Genomic DNA, 21,460 nt, shown 5'->3' with positions numbered 1-21,460 from the left:
AACAGAAATCTACTAAATGCAAAGGCTGGGTTTGACAGTACCTTGTACCTGCTGATGTGTTCTTCATGGCTTGTGAGTCCCGTCCCTCATATTTCCACACTTTGTCAGAGCAGCGCTGCAGGCAGGCTCAGCAATGTGAGCTCTGATTGCGCTTCCCTAAGAGCCAAAACCCTGCAGGTGATTTCAGAGGAATTAAGACATCCTGATGGCAAGCTGATAGTAAAGTAACACATTAGGACTTGTCTGTTTCTGTCTTTCTTTCTTTCCTGCTTCACCCTATTTAAAATAACAACTCCTTTGTAATATCAATACTGGAGATTTATTTACTATAGAAACTATATTAAGTTAACTATGGGGCAGCAGTGTGGAGTAGTGGTTAGGGTTCTGGACTCTTGACTGGAGGGTCGTGGGTTCAATCCCCAGTGGGGGACACTGCTGTTGTACCCTTGAGCAAGGTACTTTACCTAGATTGCTCCGGTAAAAACCCAACTGTATAAATGGGTAATTGTATTTAAAAATAATGTGATATCTTGTAACAATTGTAAGTCGCCCTGGATAAGGGCATCTGCTAAGAAATAAATAATAATAACTATATAGTCTGCAAAAACGCATGCTTTCCACTCTGCTGAAAAAGACCATACGAAACATATTCTCCATTCATTTTTTTATGAGTAAGACATTTTAGACGTTTTCTTGATATTATAAAAACATAAGAAACTGAAGCCAAATGCTGATGAAGCACAGGAGCAACAAGCTTGAGAAAGCAGAAGATTTGTCAAAGTGTTTTTTAAAATGTCGATTTGTCTTGAGTGCTGGGGTCCCCTCAACAAAACCCCCCACTCACCTACTCAATGACGAGAGCCTTCTTCAGGGTCCCCTCACACAAACACCCACACTCACCTACTCAATGACGAGAGCCATCTTCAGGGTCCCCTCACACAAACACCCACACTCACCTACTCAATGACGAGAGCCATCTTCAGGGTCCCCTCACACAAACACCCACACTCACCTACTCAATGACGAGAGCCATCTTCAGGGTCCCCTCACACAAAAACCCCCACTCACCTACTCAATGACGAGAGCCATCTTCAGGGTCCCCTCACACAAACACCCACACTCACCTACTCAATGACGAGAGCCATCTTCAGGGTCCCCTCACACAAACACCCACACTCACCTACTCAATGACGAGAGCCATCTTCAGGGTCCCCTCAACAAAAAAACCCCACTGACATACTCAATGACGAGAGCCTTCTTCAGGGTCCCCTCACACAAACACCCACACTCACCTACTCAATGACGAGAGCCATCTTCAGGGTCCCCTCAACAAAAACCCCCACTGACATACTCAATGACGAGAGCCTTCTTCAGGGTCCCCTCACACAAACACCCACACTCACCTACTCAATGACGAGAGCCATCTTCAGGGTCCCCTCACACAAACACCCACACTCACCTACTCAATGACGAGAGCCATCTTCAGGGTCCCCTCACACAAACACCCACACTCACCTACTCAATGACGAGAGCCATCTTCAGGGTCCCCTCACACAAAAACCCCCACTCACCTACTCAATGACGAGAGCCATCTTCAGGGTCCCCTCACACAAACACCCACACTCACCTACTCAATGACGAGAGCCATCTTCAGGGTCCCCTCACACAAAAACCCCCACTCACCTACTCAATGACGAGAGCCATCTTCAGGGTCCCCTCAACAAAAAAACCCCACTGACATACTCAATGACGAGAGCCTTCTTCAGGGTCCCCTCACACAAACACCCACACTCACCTACTCAATGACGAGAGCCATCTTCAGGGTCCCCTCAACAAAAAAACCCCACTGACATACTCAATGGAGAGAGCCTTATTTGACAATTACTTACTTGTGGCATTAAGCTCCATGGGGTGCAGCATAGTAAAAGCATAATTAAACCACGGTAAAGCACAGTAAACCATAGATCAGTGTAGTAAAGTGCAGTAAATGCACAGAATAAACCTGGAAGAAGATGGAAGGGGAACTGCTGAACAGATGTCCACATTCACCAGGGTGAACGATTAGAAAATGTTACCTCACTGTACCACTCACAGGTTAGATAGGTTATCTCCTAGCTGAAACAAGAGATATACAGTAATTCTCTCTCTCTCTCAAAGACTCACACACACACAGCACACTGGTCAGAGCCTTGACAGGTGACTGCCCAGAGGAAGGAAGCCGTACTCCAACGGAACACTCCGCAGTTCTGTTTCACAGCGCGGAGTGGGGCGTTACCTGTCAGGAGAGGAAGTGCCTTTCAAAAACAGTTCTGTTTGTTGTTTTTATGGAACAAGATGACACGTTCTGTATCTGAATAAAACTTTCCTTTCACATCTCTCTCTCTTTCCACTTCTTCCACTTCCAGCACCAGCACCAAACCTGCACTGTCCCCCAGCAGGGCGGGTCGTCACAGCCTGAAAACACGGCGTACACCTACTGAAAAGGTTCCATTCACTCCCTAAAGACATACCATGTGCTCACGATGTGCAGTCGGTGCTTGGGTTCCTGTGAAAAGCAAAATGCATTAGTGATTGTCCCAGTGTTACGAGTTTGAAACTGTGACATTACCTACTGTAGTATGCGCTGTGGTTTTGGTCAAGAGTACCAAGGTACTGTATGAAATCCGTGATGCTGTGAATCTAGTTGCTCTGTAACACGTGTTGGTAAAGGACAGTATGAAAGGTTATTGAATTCATCTGGTATGTGTGTCTGTGTGAGTGACTTTTTCTGTTTCTCCTGCATAACGGAAAAGGGCAAATTGTGATAAATGTCATTAGATTGGGAGGGCTCCTGATTTGAGCTCTTAAAACATTTTAAAGTACACAGTGTGCAACAAGTATGAGAATGAAATGGTAGCTTTCCTACAATGAACACCATGATCTATGGTACAAAAGAGAGAAATGACTACCCCTAACAGGAAATGAGCGTGTACAAGCATGCAAGTACAGACAGAGAACAAAAACAAACAGAATTAGCTTGATAGTTTCTCCTGTCATACAGTGCAGTAAAATATATATATATATATATATATATATATATATGGGGGGAGGGGGGGTTGGCTTACTGACCCCCGATTACGGGATTAAGCACCGGCCCGGCTGAGGTGTCCCTGCTGGGGAGCAGCTGCACCCAGACCGCTGAGCCTGTCCTCAGGGTCAGGAGAAGTGTCTGGGAGCTGTGCAATTATACTGTCAGCACATCCGTAAAGACTGTAATACTCTACTGATGTAACTGACAGGCCCAGACTAGACACAGCTTGTTACTCATGGAGCTCAGGGCTGCTGCAAGGCAAACCCTAGCAAGCCATCCTTATTTCAGTCAGGTAATGATTTTTTATTGATTTTTAAAATCAACAGGTTTTTGATTCAACTTGTGCAATCACTCTGTGTGCTCCTATAGGGCAGCAGTGTGGAGTAGTGGTTAAGGCTTTGGACTCTTGACCAGAGGGTTGTGGGTTCAATTCCAGGTGGGGGGCAATGCTGCTGTACCCTTAAGCAAGGTACTTTACCTAGATTGCTCCAGTAAAAACCCAACTGTATAAATGGGTAATTGTATGTAAAAAAAAAAAAAAAAAAAAAGTATAATGTGATATCTTGTAACAATTTTAAGTCGCCCTGGATAAGGGCATCTGCTAAGAAATAAATAAATATAGCCTGGTCTCTGTTTTGATTGTACGGACCATGTACAGATTTTAAATTGCGTTTCCCCAATGGAATTTTGAAAGGACTGTTTCATACCTTCAATAACATCATCATTTTAAACTAATATGAAACTAAATGTACAACTATAATACAGAAGAACACAATACTGTAGGGAAACATCCAACCATTTTAAAACAGTAGATTGTGGGGCAGATACTAATGTTAGAATAAGCAAAGCAGACTGAGAAGATAAAGCTTTTTAACTTACGTAGCACAAATGATCTAGTGCAGTGGTTCCCAACCCCTGTCCTGGGGACCCCCTGTGTCTGCTGGTTTTCATTCCAACTGAGCTCTCAATTACTTAACTAGACCCTTCATTGAACTGATCATTTGCTTAATTAGACCTTTTTAATTGTTTTCAGCTTTTAAACAGTTGCAGAGTTCAAGTTACTTATAAAATGGTATAGTTAACTTGAAATATGCAACTGTTAAGAGCTGAAAACCAGTATCAATTGTGGAGAATCCTAATTTTAGAAAGTTCATGACAACTATGGACCCACGGTTTATGATGCCTTCCAGGCACCACATTTCCCAGTCCATGATCCCAAAAATGTGTGAAGCTAAGAAAGAAGAAATTAAAACAGAACTAAGTGTAGCAAATTTTGTTGCACTGACTCTGGACCTGTGGTCAGGCAAAAGCGGGTTGGGTTTGGGTAGGAATGTGAACTTTTTCACTGTTCGGGTGCGGGTCAAAAAATGTAATTTTTGGGTCAGACTCGGGTCTGAATTTGAATCACCAAAAACGTTTTCTGTCCTTTCAGCATACACGTCTGTAACCCTTTCACAAATAACGTATTAGAAGGTAAATGTACCAGTGCAGTGTTAGAAAGTGGTACATAGTCACAATGTGGCGTGGGTACCAAAAATTGAAAGTGGTACGCTGTCACCACTTTCAATTTGTGATTCCTTGCTTTCATTTAGTTTTCCTAGGCCTTCCTCCAGGCCTGATGCGGCTGATTACCTAGACCAGACAAGAGACGCACAGCATTGAGAACACTTTGCACAAAAACACGAAAAAGAAACATGTGCCAGTAACAGTATCAGGTTCACAAAATATGTTTATTTTTAAAGAATCGCAAAGACCCCATAAGAAAACTACTGAGAGGTCTATCTGCAGACAGAAATGACTGGTACATCTGATAGATCAATAAGCCTTGTCATGTGGAGTTGTGCAAGAATGTATTGTCGCCAAGTCCCCAATAAAGTGTCATAGATTACCATAAAAGGGTATTAGCATAGGTACAGCATCTGGGGCTAGTGTATGGATATTGTAATAGCTGAAATAATATTGGTGATAAATTTGCCCAAAAAAACAAAAAACAAATGAGCTAATTTTAAACATGTGACCACAGTGTAAGCACTCATTTTCTCGAGTTCCCCATTCTCTGCAATGCCTTGTCATGTTGTTACCTCACTTTTTCACGCTTTGCAGTGATTTGCTGAGCTCTTCATGCTCCGCTGTGATTTGCTGTGCTCTTCATGCTCTGCTGTGATTTGCTGAGCTCTTCACACTCCGCTGTGATTTGCTGTGCTCTTCATGCTCCGCTGTGATTTGCTGAGCTCTTCATGCTCCGCTGTGATTTGCTGAGCTCTTCATGCTCCGCTGTGATTTGCTGTGCTCTTCATGCTCCTCTGTGATTTGCTGAGCTCTTCACGCTCCGCTGTGATTTGCTGTGCTCTTCACACTCCGCTGTGATTTGCTGTGCTCTTCACGCTCCGCTGTGATTTGCTGAGCTCTTCACACTCCGCTGTGATTTGCTGTGCTCTTCACGCTCCGCTGTGATTTGCTGAGCTCTTCACACTCCGCTGTGATTTGCTGAGCTCTTCATGCTCCGCTGTGATTTGCTGTGCTCTTCACGCTCCGCTGTGATTTGCTGAGCTCTTCATGCTCCGCTGTGATTTGCTGAGCTCTTCATGCTCCGCTGTGATTTGCTGTGCTCTTCACGCTCCTCTGTGATTTGCTGAGCTCTTCATGCTCCGCTGTGATTTGCTGAGCTCTTCATGCTCCGCTGTGATTTGCTGTGCTCTTCACGCTCCGCTGTGATTTGCTGTGCTCTTCATGCTCCGCTGTGATTTGCTGAGCTCTTCATGCTCCGCTGTGATTTGCTGTGCTCTTCACACTCCGCTGTGATTTGCTGTGCTCTTCATGCTCCGCTGTGATTTGCTGTGCTCTTCATGCTCTGCTGTGATTTGCTGAGCTCTTCATGCTCCGCTGTGATTTGCTGTGCTCTTCATGCTCTGCTGTGATTTGCTGAGCTCTTCATGCTCCGCTGTGATTTGCTGAGCTCTTCATGCTCCGCTGTGATTTGCTGAGCTCTTCATGCTCCGCTGTGATTTGCTGTGCTCTTCATGCTCCGCTGTGATTTGCTGAGCTCTTCATGCTCCGCTGTGATTTGCTGTGCTCTTCATGCTCCGCTGTGATTTGCTGTGCTCTTCATGCTCTGCTGTGATTTGCTGAGCTCTTCATGCTCCGCTGTGATTTGCTGAGCTCTTCATGCTCCGCTGTGATTTGCTGAGCTCTTCATGCTCCGCTGTGATTTGCTGAGCTCTTCATGCTCCGCTGTGATTTGCTGAGCTCTTCATGCTCCGCTGTGATTTGCTGTGCTCTTCATGCTCTGCTGTGATTTGCTGAGCTCTTCATGCTCCGCTGTGATTTGCTGTGCTCTTCATGCTCCGCTGTGATTTGCTGTGCTCTTCACGCTCCGCTGTGATTTGCTGTGCTCTTCACACTCCGCTGTGATTTGCTGAGCTCTTTACGCTCCGCTGTGATTTGCTGAGCTCTTCACGCTCCGCTGTGATTTGCTGTGCTCTTCACGCTCCGCTGTGATTTGCTGAGCTCTTTACGCTCCGCTGTGATTTGCTGTGCTCTTCACACTCCGCTGTGATTTGCTGTGCTCTTCATGCTCCGCTGTGATTTGCTGTGCTCTTCATGCTCCGCTGTGATTTGCTGAGCTCTTCATGCTCCGCTGTGATTTGCTGTGCTCTTCACACTCCGCTGTGATTTGCTGTGCTCTTCATGCTCCGCTGTGATTTGCTGTGCTCTTCACGCTCCGCTGTGATTTGCTGAGCTCTTTACGCTCCGCTGTGATTTGCTGTGCTCTTCACACTCCGCTGTGATTTGCTGTGCTCTTCATGCTCTGCTGTGATTTGCTGAGCTCTTCATGCTCCGCTGTGATTTGCTGTGCTCTTCACGCTCCGCTGTGATTTGCTGTGCTCTTCATGCTCCGCTGTGATTTGCTGTGCTCTTCATGCTCTGCTGTGATTTGCTGAGCTCTTCATGCTCCGCTGTGATTTGCTGTGCTCTTCATGCTCTGCTGTGATTTGCTGAGCTCTTCATGCTCCGCTGTGATTTGCTGAGCTCTTCATGCTCCGCTGTGATTTGCTGTGCTCTGCTGTGCTCTTCACGCTCCTCTGTGATTTGCTGTGCTCTTCATGCTCTGCTGTGATTTGCTGAGCTCTTCATGCTCCGCTGTGATTTGCTGAGCTCTTCACACTCCGCTGTGATTTGCTGTGCTCTTCACCTCTTTGAGTTCATGGTGGGTGGAAGGGGTTAACAAGCGATCTTGTCTGCACGGTGCCTAGTGGGGAGTGCCATTCTATTTCAATCTGACAGTTTTTATGATGCCGTGGGTGGAGAAAGGGAAGCAGATCATAACAGTGATTGCATTTGGCCGGGGGAGCTGTAAATAGGTCAGCCTCCATGGTCTCCATGTTTTAAACTCTTCATATGTACAGTATTCAGCACAGCGTAAAGAATCCTGGCTGTGGAGCGCACTTCCCAGAGCAAACACAGCCTGTGGATAGGACTTGGTTTTTCAATGCGAGAGCCGAGGGAACGAAACACTGGGATTTTTCTTCCCTGCCGCTGCCCCAGGCCAGGCTGAAAACCAGCTAATAAAAAAATTAGCAACCCACCAAAATATGTGAAAGCCACAAACTGTGTTTAGGAAATGTGAAATGCAAATGACCAAGCGTGCCATTCCAAGGCAGTAAAGCTTAACTTTATGGGATCCTTTCAAGAAAGGGAGAAAAATACCTAAGAAGCCAACTCAAAGCAGTGTTTATGGTATTCCTGTTGGCCAGTCAGCTGCATGAGAAGAGACTGCAAATACCCTCGGAGAAACTCGCAGCACAGTACCGTTTGAGTCTTTAAAAGGTTTCATAATTCAGATATGGATGGTAGTTTTCCAGGTAAAGTGGAAAGTTAGCTGTTGGGTGCATTAGGGATCACACATTCTTTCCTGTGAGCAGTGCTTGCTGTGGCTGCCAGTGTTACTTCTGAAATAGTTAACTTTCTGGTTGTTCTAAGACATGCCGTTTCCTCAGGAAGTCTGGCTGAGATGACACTGTGTCTCCCAAAAGTTTTGCTGGGACCACTGGACTCAGATAGCGTGTCTCACTTCCTCAAGGCTCCAGTGTGACCCTTGGTGTGCAGCAGAGCTGGCTGCGACACAGCAGAGCGAGGTCATTAGCCACTGCAGGTTCTCATCGTAAATCAGGGACAGAGCTGAGGTTCGTGTTCATGAGATAATGACAGGCACTCTGTTAACCCTGACAATGAGACCGATCTGGACCATTGACCATTCACTGAGGGCAGGCTGACACCACCAGCGTCATTCCACTCATCCCAAGCTGGATTTGAAAGCCTCTCATACACACTAGACAGGGTAATAGGGCCACAAATACCTGCATTGCAAGGATATGTTTTATTATTATATCCTGATTTTACGTTGATTTAGTTAGTGCATTTTTTATATATTTTTGTATGTCACCATATAGTCAATTTGTAGCGTCGAGGTGGTCCAAGGTAATTAGTGACTATTGGGGTCTGTGAAGTGTTACACCCTGACAGTGTGGTGAAAATGAATAGACACTGGAGAGGTTAATACCCAAATCCAAATGAACTGTATTCCTGAAACAGCAATGGACAATAGAACAGGTCAGTGTGGATACCAAGCAGATGAAGATGTAAGTCATTCTTGCAGCACTGTAAAAGCACGGAAAATAAACTGTGTGTCTGAGGAAAGGTAAAAGGTATACATTTTACTGTTAAACTATTTTTAGCATGAAACCCACTATGTGGCTTAGTTGTCAGTAGTTTAGCAATGTACAGTAACCTTGAATTGAATGTACCGTTTTGAACACCCGTGTTTAAGGAGGTGTTACATATTGTGGGGAACCACTGTTATAATAAAACGAATGATGTCAGTGTGTGTATGTGTCCACTGGTCTGCTTATCACTAAAGATCAAACGAAGGAAGTCTGATCCCACGCAGCCCTTCCCATTGCAGGGTCGTACTGTACCTCGCTCACATCTCTAGCCAGTACCACCAGGAATCCTAGTTATTTAACCAGGAAAGTACCCACTGACAGCGAAGACTCATTTACAAGGGGGTCCTCACCTACCCCTTTCACATAACGACACATAAGAACATTTCACATTATAAAATGCACATTGTCTTTAAATGCTTATCATAATAAGGACTAGAGACTAGGTTTTCACAAGTCATCTTATTGGAAGTATAAAAACCTAGCCCAGTGAGACTATAGCAGATAAAACACTTAGCTCATTCCAAAGTGATGCCTTGTCCTAACTAGGCGAGTGTCTCTGAACAGCCTCCCAATAGTTCTTATAACCTTTGCCCAGAGAGAATTTCTTTATCAGCGTTTCCATTCTTAATCTGATAATAGCCCAGTGCACTACACCTTTATAGACATCTCAATAGGAGCTCCTTGTTTTGAAGAAGGGGGAGAGGAAGTGGGTTTGGAAGGGGCTGCAGGGAGCACACACCTCTCTATTGATGTTTCCAGCCTGGAGGGAGAGCCAGATCCGAGGGTTCGTTTAGTGCAGCTTGAACTGCACCCTCCACTGGGACTGCTGCGGGGCTCAGAGAGAATGACATTACCCACCCCCCACCCCCAGGTACATGACTAACCAGAAACACTGGGCTTTAAACAGAGAAAAGGGATCGCTTTTCACCCAGGCACGCTGGGTCATTGTGCAACCTGAAGTTTGTCATTCTCAGCATATGATTGTATGTACACTCATTGATGGGTTGCAATGTAAGTTGCAAGTTATATATAATATGGGAGGCTGTGGTGAGAAAGATGCCCACTAAAAGCACAATAGAAATGAAAAGGCTATCATTGGTATTGATATGCTTGGCTCTGCTCAGTCACTGGGTCGTCCTCAGCTGCAGATAGCTCTGGTGTGTGGTATTGAAACACTTGGCTCTGCTCGGTCACTGGGTCGTCCTCAGCTGCTGATAGCTCTAGTGTGTGTGATATTGAAAAGCTTGACTCTGCTTAGTCACTGGGTCGTCCTCAGCCTCGTCACCCACTGTGGTGCTACACTGCCAGTTGAACAGTGCAGTATCACTTACAGACATCGTGTGCTGCACCTCGTCACCCGCTATGGTCCATGTTGGTAACCCCTGAATCTGGTTGCCTGTTGTTTTGCCAGCTTCATTGCTCTTGCTTTGCAGTGACTGTGTTTACAAAGTGGCCCTACACACATACGGTCCAATAAGGTTATATAAACATATTAATGCAATAGAAGCATTGCACTGGAAACTGTGCTGCAAACAGGGAGTCAGTCTGGTGCCCCAGGAAAAAGGCTTCTCTGGAAGTTTTGGAGCTTGTATACAGTATACTGTGTGTTTAAATCATGTGCGCTATAGACATGAACAAAACAAGGGACTCCACAGACACTTAAACCGTGCTTTACAATAGAACGCTTTTCTGGTGCTGAGAATTTACGTGCAAGTGGTTTGAATTTGACCCAGCTGTAGCAATGCAGTGACTTGACATTCTGCAGTTTCTTAAACGAGATAGGGTCGTTTCCTTTCTTTTTTGTGTGATTTATGACTCTGAATGATATCAGATTGTCGACATAATGTATATTTAGAACAAAGCCCTTTTGATGAGTCATTGGGAGGATGGTAGAACACACAGGTACACATATGTACCCCATCACTGCCCGAGGGGTATCACAGGACCTGTGGCTCTCCACACCCCTGCAATCGCTGCCCCAGGGATATACCAGGACCTGTGGCACTCCACACCCCTGTAATCACTACCCAAGGGGTATCCCAGGACCTGCAGCTCTCCACACCCCTGCACTCACTGCCCCGGAGGGGAATCCCACTACCTCTTGCTCTCCACACCCTGCCAAAAACTGGATTTACTGGGAGACACCAAACAATGAGGCAATACAGAATGTTTCTCTATTATGGCACGTACACAGACACATGGGTAAACTCTTGATATGTATTTTTTGTATACAACTGTAAGTCTCCCTGGGTAAGGGCGTCTGCTAAGAAACAAATAAATAATAATAACAATAATAAATAATAATAAATGGTTCTAAACACAACAAAGTTTCAAATGGCCTCAGGCACTTAAGGGCTGAAAGTGTACCAACCCAACCGTGTGCATGGGAATCGCATGATGCTGTGTAGTGTTAAAAAATAAAGCAAGATTCCATCACGCTGCATTTGGAAAGTGTTTTAGTCTTTGAGGACAGGAAACGACGATAGAGCAGCACACTGTTTGCCTTGCCAGAGTTTCACCTCAGACAGCTGTGCAAGACAATAGTAGGCTTAAACCTGCAAATGCAGTTGATCATTTAAGACTGTGGCTGTTACAGAAGTTCCTTTATGTTCACTTCCTAAAAGCCAGTCACCCTCTTGAGCCAGTGGTAATTGTATTCTGTGATGATTCTTCACAGTATAAAAATCAAACTATTTGAATGTACAGCATTGGAATGTAAAAGTTCCAATATGTAGAAGCTCGCACTATTTTGGAATACAAAATAAATTATTAAAAACTACCTAAAACTTTAATGCTGGAGGTTATTTAAGAATATGCAAACATACTATTGAAATCCATTTATGTGCAAACCATTTAGAATCAAGTTAACTCTGGTCTACCAGACCCTTTTTTTTTGTTTGTTTTTACTAGTCAACCATTTCTAAAACTTTGAAGGAAATCCATTCAACCACACAGAGAACTTGCAGTGGGCAGTTTTACAAGTCAATGCAAGGGCCAGTCCCAGAGACCCTGCAGGTACAGAAGGGTACAGCATAATGAAAACCACTCCGAGCAAAATCAACACTGCCTAAAGGAGAATTCCTACATTCAACTCGGAGGATGATCTGATCCACATTTGTCTGCAGTCTGGTTTAAGCTGAAGAATTTCGAGGGGGTCACTTACTTCTTAGTACAGCAGATCGAGGCAGTTTACTCACCCCTCTTATAAAAACTAAATCTGCAATATTCCAAACCATAATGATTTTAGCACAGGTCTGAGCTTCACCCTAGAACCCTCCCATGCAAACACAAGACAGTGCAACAAAAAAACATCATCTGCAACACACACACACACGTTGGAATTATTTATATTACTCTGCACAAGAATCACCCCTGCCAAATATGAAATAAGGGCAGCAGTGTGGAGTAGTGGTTAGGGCTCCGGACTCTTGACCGGAAGGTCGTAGGTTCAATCCCCGGTGGGGCACTGCTGCTGTACCCTTGAGCAAGGTACTTTACCTAGATTGCTCCAGTAAAAACCCAACTGTACAAATGGGTAATTGTATGTAAATAATGTGATATCTTGTAACAATTGTAAGTCGCCCTGGATAAGGGCGTCAGCTAAGAAATAAATAATAATAATGATGCTTAATACCCCCCAACAAAACAATTAAAAAAAAAAATTTTAAAAGAAAATATTGCAGACAGAAATTTCCCATCCCTCCCCAAAGTTAATAATTTAAAATAAATAAATCCTGTTGCAATACCCTCCCCTAGCAAGCTATTTAATGTGCAACTGGACTTTGTGACCTTCTGGAATGTGGAGCATTGTGTATTAGCTTGGGCTGGTTTCCAGCAGAGTGCTTGTACACATGAAGCCATTCTGCACAGATCTTTGCATGCCCCGAGCGCTGCAATCAAAGAGTTGTCTTCGGACTGGTCTCCTTTTCAGGAATCCACTTTAAACTCAAGTGGACTGATAGTGCCTGGTGCTTTCTAACACATTCAAACTTCAGCATTCTCAGCTTACAGCCTGGTTACATAGCTACCATACAACTGTTTCAACACACTGCCCTTGTGGAAGCACTCTCGTTTCAAGCTTCATGTTCTAGCAGACAGACAGCCCCTCGACTGGGCTGCAGTGGTGTGTGTTTTTTTTTTGTTTGTTTGTTTTTTTTTGGGGGGGGGGGGGGTTGTTGGGTTGGGGGGTCCCTGGCTTGTCTACTTGTGGATTTGTCACCTACCACATTAAAAATCCAAGCAAGGCACACATCTGGAAATGAATGGATACAGAACTGAACACCCACTCAGCTCCACATCAACACACAACAATGTTCAAAACAAAATGTTTTTTCCAAAAAATGATTTTTATTGGGAGACCTACAAAAAAAAGGTACAGTACAAAGTTTACAGCCTCACACAATTTGTAGTGAACCGACTCCACCACCCCCCCCCCCCCCCCCAAAACAAATAAAACAAAGTTGTCATTTTGCCCGCTTTTTTTTGTTACATTCAAAAAATGTACTTCTGTTAAAGTAGTCAAAAAAAATAATAATAAAAAGTACATAGTGCTCACCCTCCTGTGAACACGCCATGTACAAGCAACACTAACCCTACTTGTTCATTCTCTCCCCCGCCCAGCAAAACATGTGGAAGATTCAGAGCTTTTACATAGCAAAACAGGTTTCAGGTGTTTATAAAAAAAAAAAAAAAACACACACACAACAGAAAAGGATCTCCTTATATTTAGCCACTTCTGCACGAAGAGTTTTGTTCCAGATTCAAAATGGTCATTCAAGTGTTAACCTGCTAGAAACCAGTTTAACCCCACACTACATTCAACTTGACTGGCTTAAAACAACATGTAGAAATACTGGATTTGGTTCCATTACTGTTAAGGCATGTCTATTGACCCCTAAAGGCACTAGGTACAATAATAATAATAATAATAATAATAATAATAATGGGCCACACTTATTGCTACATACTCTGGCACTTGGTATGAATCACAGTGGGGCCGATGCTTTCATATAAAAATATATTTTTTGGTTAATTTACTTTAACTGGGTTTTTGCCACTTTGACGTCTGGCTTATTTTAAAAAAAAAAAAAAAAAAAAAAAAAAAAAAAAAAAAAAAAAGGGGCAAGGCTAGTTTACATTTGAGCTTTTTCAGATAGCCCGTCAACCATGTTTCACTACTTTCACATTCTCCACACAAAAGCCTGGAGAAATCCACAATAACTACTTCCACAGCACGAAGACCTGATTTCTAAAAGAACATAGAAACCATGCAATCCTTACATTTTGTTTACGTAAACAAGGAAACAAATTAAATGAAATAAATATTACATAATCTCTTAAATTAAGATTTTTTTTGTTTTGTTTTTTTACTCATGTATAATAAAATAACCAAGTGAAGTTACAAAAAAACAAAATTTAAATCATATATTACTGTGAAAAGAAAACACACTGCACATTCTGAAGATTAATAATGGCAATCATAATTTAAACACAATAAAAGAATATATATCTATTGCTTTCATCACTCAAGAAATATCGTATGGACAGTTATCAATGTAGCCTATACTTTTCACAAGACAATAAATAAGTTAAATAGTTTTCATAGCAAGCTGTGTGCAATGCTATGCAATCAACTCAAAACAGCTAAAAAACAATAAATCCAACGATCAGCCGTTATCCCCAAACAACTAGCTTGACACCAAGAACCGAGTGCTTTCAACAACAACACAGCAACAGTAGAAACGTGGACGTGCCACGCCATATCCTGCCACTGGGTGGCGGCACTACAACACGGAATAAAAGTTTTGGAATGAAAGTTCAGCTTTTTGCACACACCAATAATAATAATAATAATAATAATAATAATAATAATAATAATAATGTACAAGTCTTTTGACAAAAAAGGCATATTCTTGGCAGAACGTTTGTTGCATTTCTTTTTTTTTTAAAAGTCATCACAGATTGAATAGACCTGATGTTGTTGCTTTTCCTTAATAAACTGTCGGGGTTTGTTTTTTTCTTGCTTACTTGGAAAAGACCGAAGTTTATCTTTATTTATTATATATATTATATATATATATATATATATATATATATATAGATAGTTTTAAATTATTGGTGATGGAATGCCTTCTGTTGGTGTTATTTAATACAAAGAAAAAACTGTATCTAATGCTATGTCCACAACATTCGACATTTCTTTTACGTTTCCCGAACACAAAGTCTTAAACTGATATGGTGTATATATATATTTTTTTAATCATCTTTTTATGCAGTCAGTTTTGTTTGTATTTGTGTTACCGGTGTCGTCTCAAAAGGCAAGGTGGTAGATTTTAGACAAGATGGTGGATTTTAGAAGAGACAACGTCATTTCTTATAAACGCAATGAAACAACGTCTAATCGTCAGAAATAGATAGCCTGCTGAAGATTGGCAGACGCTTTCCAGACTCCAAGCTTGGAGACTCGGAGCCGCTCAGACTCCCAGAAGAGCTTCGGGACCCGCTCGCGTAGCTCTCGCGGTCCGAGAGGGAGTCTGGAGGGCTCGGAGGGGAGTCGAACACGGGCGACTCGGACAAAGGTCTCAGCGACTGCAAGTGACTCATGTTGCACGGCGGGGAAGGGGTGCACGCGTTGGCATGGTGGTGGTTCATGTAATAGGCACTGTTGTGGGTCTGTATAGCCAGAGGGGCGAGAAGGTTCCTCAGCTCCTGTCTGGGGAAAGAGAAGGCGTTGTTGGCACAGGACAGCGAGCTGGGGGACAGCATGTCTTCGTAGAGCGTGGATGAGGAAGAAGACGAAGAGGAGGAGGAGGAGGAGGAGGAGGCGGAGGAAGGGGGCGGTGGGGTGCGGGACGTGGGGCTCTCCACCAGGGGCGATTCAGGTCCATGATGGTTGGAAAAGCCTGAAAAGCTCAAGCTGTGGTGCAGCTTTGGTCTGTCCCTTTGACTGAAACTCGTGTGCTGGTGCTGCATGCCGTCCCTTTGACTGTAACCACACAGCTCGTTCGCCTGCAGGGCGAGCCCTTGCACGGCGCTGTTAGCATTGCAAGGGGCCGGTCTCCTCTCGTCAGCGTTGTGGATGAAGTGGCACCGTGGTCCGTAGGGGCAGAAGCCAATGGTGTGAAAAGTGCGGCAGGGCTCGGTTTTGTACTTGGGGTGGCGTGACAGGCTCCTGAGTTCGTGGTACCCGTGGGCAAACTGACACTTCTCACCGTACTTGCAGGCGCCGCTCTCCTCAAAGGGCCGGCAGAGCTCGGTTTTGTAGCGGGTGGAGTTGATCTGAGAGCCGGCTTTCTGCTGCTGGATCTGCGCCTCCAGCTGCTGACTGCGCTCTCCGTTCTCGCTGAAGGAGCGGTCCCGGAATCGGTTCTCCTTGTTCATCTGGGCAGTGGTGGAGGCGCTACTGCAGCAACTGGTCGTGGTTTCTTTACTGTTGTAGGAATTGTTAGGGTACTTGGAGGAATTGACAGTCTGCAGATTGCTGCTCGAGTTTCGCCGGATAAACCCAGGGGTGTAAGAGGCGCAGTTCGTGCTGCTGCTGGAAGTATTCGCTGCAATAGCGACTGGCTGCTTCTCCAGCATATTGTTCAGGTTTATGGTGTTCATGTTGAAGGAATTCTCAGTTTGCTGTGAAAGAGAGAGATTTTGTTTTAAGTTGTGCTGCAGGACTTTGATTTGCGTTAATATTTCACAAGCTTTAAAACATTAACGTTCAAGTTAAATGCATTTAAATTCCAGGGGATCGTTAGTTAAATAAATGCACTGACTCAGTCTGGCAACTAATAGCCATTACAAAAAAAGTTTGTGCTAAACTTTTCAAAGTCACCAGAACTTGAGACCACCCCAGTGCCATGCAACAACGTCGTCCACACCATTCTGTAATAAAAACGTTTAAAAAAGCATAATTACCTTGGAAAGCAACTCGATGTCGTAGAACGCGGCTAAGAGTGATGTTGCAGACATTTTCTTTTCTTTTTCTGTTAGTAGTTCTGCCGGGGTCGCTGTTTTTTTGCAGGACCGACCACGATCCTAGTTTGATTGATGCAACTTTTTAAAAGCCACGACTGGTTTCACACAGAGTGCTGAAAGAAAGAAAGGCGAGATCCGATTTGCTCCAGTTTCATTTGCAGAGACGCGGAAAGTCTTTGAGTGCAACACCGAGCAGACTGCTGAAAGTTTGTAGTGCAGCGAGAAGGAATATAAATACTTTTGCCGCAGCTGCGCGCGGGGAGGTTTCGAATCTTGGCCAGCCAGTGTCGCTAGGCAACGCCCCCTCCCCCCTTTTCTTTTTAGAACTTTGATTGGACACCGCCTCTTTTTCTTCTGCAAACTTGTTAGCACTTTGGCTCCAATTCACTGCAGGGCAGAAAGGGCTGATGCATGTCGTTCGAGCAGAGACTCAAATATCTAATACCTACAATGAGTGTTTAGAAGAACATTTTACACCATTCCACAAATGGATCCATCCCCCCGATACCTCTTAGCCTTATTTCCATGATCATGGGCATGCATCTACTGTACCAGCTAAGGAGTATATGTTTTTTTTTTGTTTTATTTTGTTTTTTATAACTTCACTTTTGGGATTTAAAAAAAAAAAAAACCTTTCGCTCGTACTGGTTTCTTTCCAGCCGCCCGTGTACACACCATTAATACCGGTTTTAAAATATGACGAATGGAATCGGATGTGTTGGACTGGAATTATTTGACATCTTTCTTAGTTGTAACACACCACTGGATGTTCAGATCCCGGGGCTGGTGTCGAGTCTAGATTGTGACGTAGCAATTTTTGTAGTTTGCAGTGATAACACAACAGCGCCTTAGCATAAAGATAGCCGAACTTCGTGTGTGTTGTTTGCTCGTTCTTTATCCAGGAAACCCCTATTCATACCAAAGCCCTCCAGTTAAAGATGACATTGCTGTTGCACAGAGCTCCGTCCCACGAACAGTAAAAGTCTCTGTAGAATCACGCTTGTGTTACACATTCTCCTAACAACCCTAAAACGGAAAACAAGTGTTACCCGCGCAGTGTTAGTGCTGTAGTCTAATGAAGTAGTAGAATGTGCTGGGAAACCAGATTCTGCTCGGGAATGCGCGCAACGAAACGCTGTAAATCCCTCAGCGCTTCCCAGTGTGTTCAACACACGACTAAGGGATTGGAGGAAACCGGCACACTAGATTTGCACATGGGAAGAATTATTTTTTCTTTAAAAACTGATCACAAGACTCAGAGTATTTGCCAGTTCCCAAACAAAGAGCATGCACTGAAGGAAAAAAAAAAAGAAAACCAGAAATCCAGGACAGGGGGGAAAGACCATTAGGAACATGTGTTTACATTCGAGATTTCCATTCTGTACAAATCTGTGGCAAGCGCGTAAACAAACGGAGCCGAAACCTATTTTCAAAACAGCGTTTAGAAACGAGAAATTCGAACTGCTCCTTGATATTCTTAAAACTGTTGATAATCGCACTTTGATGACAAATTGGAACAGAACGCCCCTCCCCAGGTTTAACCTGTCCTGTGCGCTCGCTGGCAGGCCGGATTCTCAGTACAGAGAGTGGGTCGGCCGGTGCGTGAGTGTGTGTGTGTACGAGAGAGAGAGAAGGAAGCTCTCAGCACCACACTACACTTACAAGATTTCTATTGAATGAGTAAGGCAACTTTAAAAGTGATGACAAATAAAAGGAAGCGAGAATAAATGGTCTTTCTACTACTCCCCCAATAATATAAATAAACAGTGCATTTCCCTGTATGAAACTGCCCCAATAACTACAATACTATCCTATTGCACAAGTACTTTTTAATTACAGTAACGCAAAATTCTTGTGGTACCATAATCCACTATATATTTTGGAAGGGTTTTGTCACGCTGTCCACAATGTTGACGCTGAAGTGTTAAGGGGTTAAGCCAAAAAAGCACACATATTTACTGCAGACTTGGATTTTAATAACAGTACAATTACACACTCATTAAATAAGCGTTTTTCCCATTACGTGCATGTGTTAATATGGCTACACAAATGAACAAAGCAAAGCAAGATAGGACTGTTCGTATATATGTGTTGTCGCTAATTTATCTTTAACCCCCCACCAAAAAAAACCACGCTTAGTTGTGAAGTGCTGTTCCTGAGCGGTGTAACAGCAGTTTTAAACATGCTATAACACATTACAGTAGCAAAGTGTTCGCTGTGCATGGGCAGTCTAGAAGTGACTGTTTTTTCTTCGAAGAAACATCATGCTGCACTGCAGACCAAGTGAACGACCTCACCCAGCAATGCAATGCGAGAGCTCTGCAGGAATGTTACCTTTGTCTCAACTCTTGGTGATGCAGTGCCCCCTTCTGGTCAACACCAGTACCCCACACAAGTAAATACCCACAAGGACGAACGAGCACATCCAAGTTTTTTTTGTTTCTCTTAGGTCTGACGATCAATGTTAAATGTATTTGACCAGTACAAGACTAATCAAAAGTACCGAGCAATATCGTGAATACTGTTGGGACATTTCTCTAAAGTTCATATTTAATTACCAAACTAAGCAAAGTTTTTTTTTTTTTTTTTAACACAGAGAATTGTGAAGGTCTGGAACCAACTCCCCAGTAATGTTGTTGAAGCTGACACCCTGGGATCCTTCAAGAAGCTGCTTGATGAGATTCTGGGATCAATAAGCTACTAACAACCAAACAAGCAAGATGGGCTGAATGGGGCCTCCTCTCGTTTGTAAACTTTCTTATGTTCTTATGTTATTCTCTTTTTTAAATGTATTATTAATTCTACTAACTGCAAATATACTGCACTTAAAACTGCAGTATATTGAACCACATGTATGTTGTCCTTGTAAAGAACTACTACTACTAAATATACAGCCCTTAAAATACTGCAGTACACTGAAGCACGTCTGGCCGTATCCAAGATGAGGTCTACAAATCTATTCAAGTTGAGGAATACATCAAAGAAACAATCATCCTGTATGGATAAATGAAGAGCCCTGCAGAGCTAGTCATCTGAATCTGGAATAAGTCAACTCATCATCTCCAACTGTTTGAGGCTACAGTGCCACCTAGCGGATCTTCAGTGAAACAGCTGTTTCTAGCACTACCCAGCACAGCCCCAGACTGCAGGAATCACCTGCCCAAGTTATGGTACAGTTAAATTAGTACTATAGGATGCAGGTATCATAGCTTATTATTATAGTTTTTCTATTAATGTACTACTAGCTAACCCAGAAATGAATGCATACATACATACATACATACATACATACATACATACATACATACACACACACACACACACACACACACACACACACACACACACACACACACACACACACACACACACACGAAGAACGTACCCCTCTATCCTGATCACTGAACCCCTGCCTCATATTGTACCGAATTAAACTCACTGAGCAGGCACACAATGGAATCCAGACCTGTCAACTCTCCCTTATTTGCCGTGACTCCCATTTTTAGTCACTTCTCCCAGACAACTCCCGGGACAGATTTTCTCCTGTATTTTGCTCACAACTCTACTGTTAAACCCATTTAAGTCAGAAAACCTTTAATTTCAGCAAAAGTGAATTTCTCGATAACATTTCAGGTACTAAAATCATGTATATTGTGTCATGTGGTCTGTGGTACCTGTAATCCCCGTCTATATTGAGCTTGGTTTAAGACCCAGATGAGCCCTGTGTCAGACATGCATTCAGTGCGCGACGCAAGCTCACAAACGTGACCAATGATGGCTGTGTTTGCAATAAGCCCTCCTCGTCTAGAAAAACAAAACAAAAAACTATTGATGCAAATTTCAAGCTTCTTGGACCACAACATATTCTCACATAACCCTAAGCAACGTTGGAAAAAGGCATACTTTCTGTAAACCATGCAGTATGCATTTTAAAAGGTGGGACATGGGAGGAAGGATGATGTTTGTGGTAAGCACTAGATCACAAAAACACCAAAGCCAGTGACGCTCAGAGAACCAGAGCTTCAAACTTTCATTGCTAAAGGAAAAACAAAGATGAAGGAAGTTACATATGCAGAGACCTTTACATGCTGTGACTAGCTCAGAAAATCTGTAGACATGTTCCCAGACTCACACATTGCAAAGTATTCTGCAGGGAAGTCTAAAAGTCACACAACTAGTGAAAGGCATTTCTATTACAATTTCAGCATCAACCTTGCTTTAGAAATTCAGATTGATTGATTGTATGTGTTTATATGCAGCAGTAGTGTATTCATTTAAAATAAAGATAAGAACATAAGAACATAAGAAAGTTTACAAACGAGAGGAGGCCATTCAGCCCATCTTGCTCGTTTGGTTGTTAGTAGCTTATTGATCTCAGAATCTCATCAATCAGCTTCTTGAAGGATCCCAGGGTGTCAGCTTCAACAACATTACAGGGAAGTTGGTTCCAGACCCTCACAATTCTCTGTGTAAAAAAGTGCCTCCTATTTTCTGTTCTGAATGCCCCTTTATCTAATCTCCATTTGTGACCCCTGGTCCTTGTTTCTTTTTTCAGGTCAAAGAAGTCCCCTGGGTCGACATTGTCTATACCTTTTAGGATTTTGAATGTTTGAATCAGATTGCCGCGTAGTCTTCTTTGTTCAAGACTGAATAGATTCAATTCTTTTAGCCTGTCTGTATACGACATGCCTTTTAAACC

General features: G+C 43.3%; 1 protein-coding gene across 1 annotated transcript; it reads right to left on the bottom strand.

The window, feature by feature from the left end:
• Positions 1 to 13,881: 13,881 nt before the first annotated feature.
• Positions 13,882 to 16,989, bottom strand: LOC117402383 (mRNA decay activator protein ZFP36L2-A-like). The gene is made up of 2 exons (XM_034003463.3): positions 16,702 to 16,989; positions 13,882 to 16,419 (listed from the first exon to the last, which is right to left on the bottom strand). The coding sequence occupies exons 1-2, from the start codon at positions 16,753 to 16,755 to the stop codon at positions 15,190 to 15,192; spliced, it is 1,284 nt and encodes a 427-aa protein (XP_033859354.3). The 5' UTR covers positions 16,756 to 16,989; the 3' UTR covers positions 13,882 to 15,189.
• Between the last annotated feature and the right edge of the window lie 4,471 nt (positions 16,990 to 21,460).

This window comes from Acipenser ruthenus, chromosome 5, assembly GCF_902713425.1.
Source record: "Acipenser ruthenus chromosome 5, fAciRut3.2 maternal haplotype, whole genome shotgun sequence".
Taxonomy (NCBI): Eukaryota; Metazoa; Chordata; class Actinopteri; order Acipenseriformes; family Acipenseridae; genus Acipenser; species Acipenser ruthenus.
Note: the sequence above shows the minus strand (reverse complement) of the source record. Positions and strands in the feature narration are given on the sequence as shown.

What these genes read in the sequence shown, in the direction of transcription:
- LOC117402383 (XM_034003463.3), bottom strand. Translation starts at nt 16,755, where the DNA reads ATGTCTGCAACATCACTCTTAGCCGCGTTCTACGACATCGAGTTGCTT. An exon ending in ACATCGAGTTGCTTTCCAAG is followed by an intron (nt 16,420 to 16,701) that starts GTAATTATGCTT and finishes TCTCTTTCACAG; the next exon opens with CAAACTGAGAATTCCTTCAA.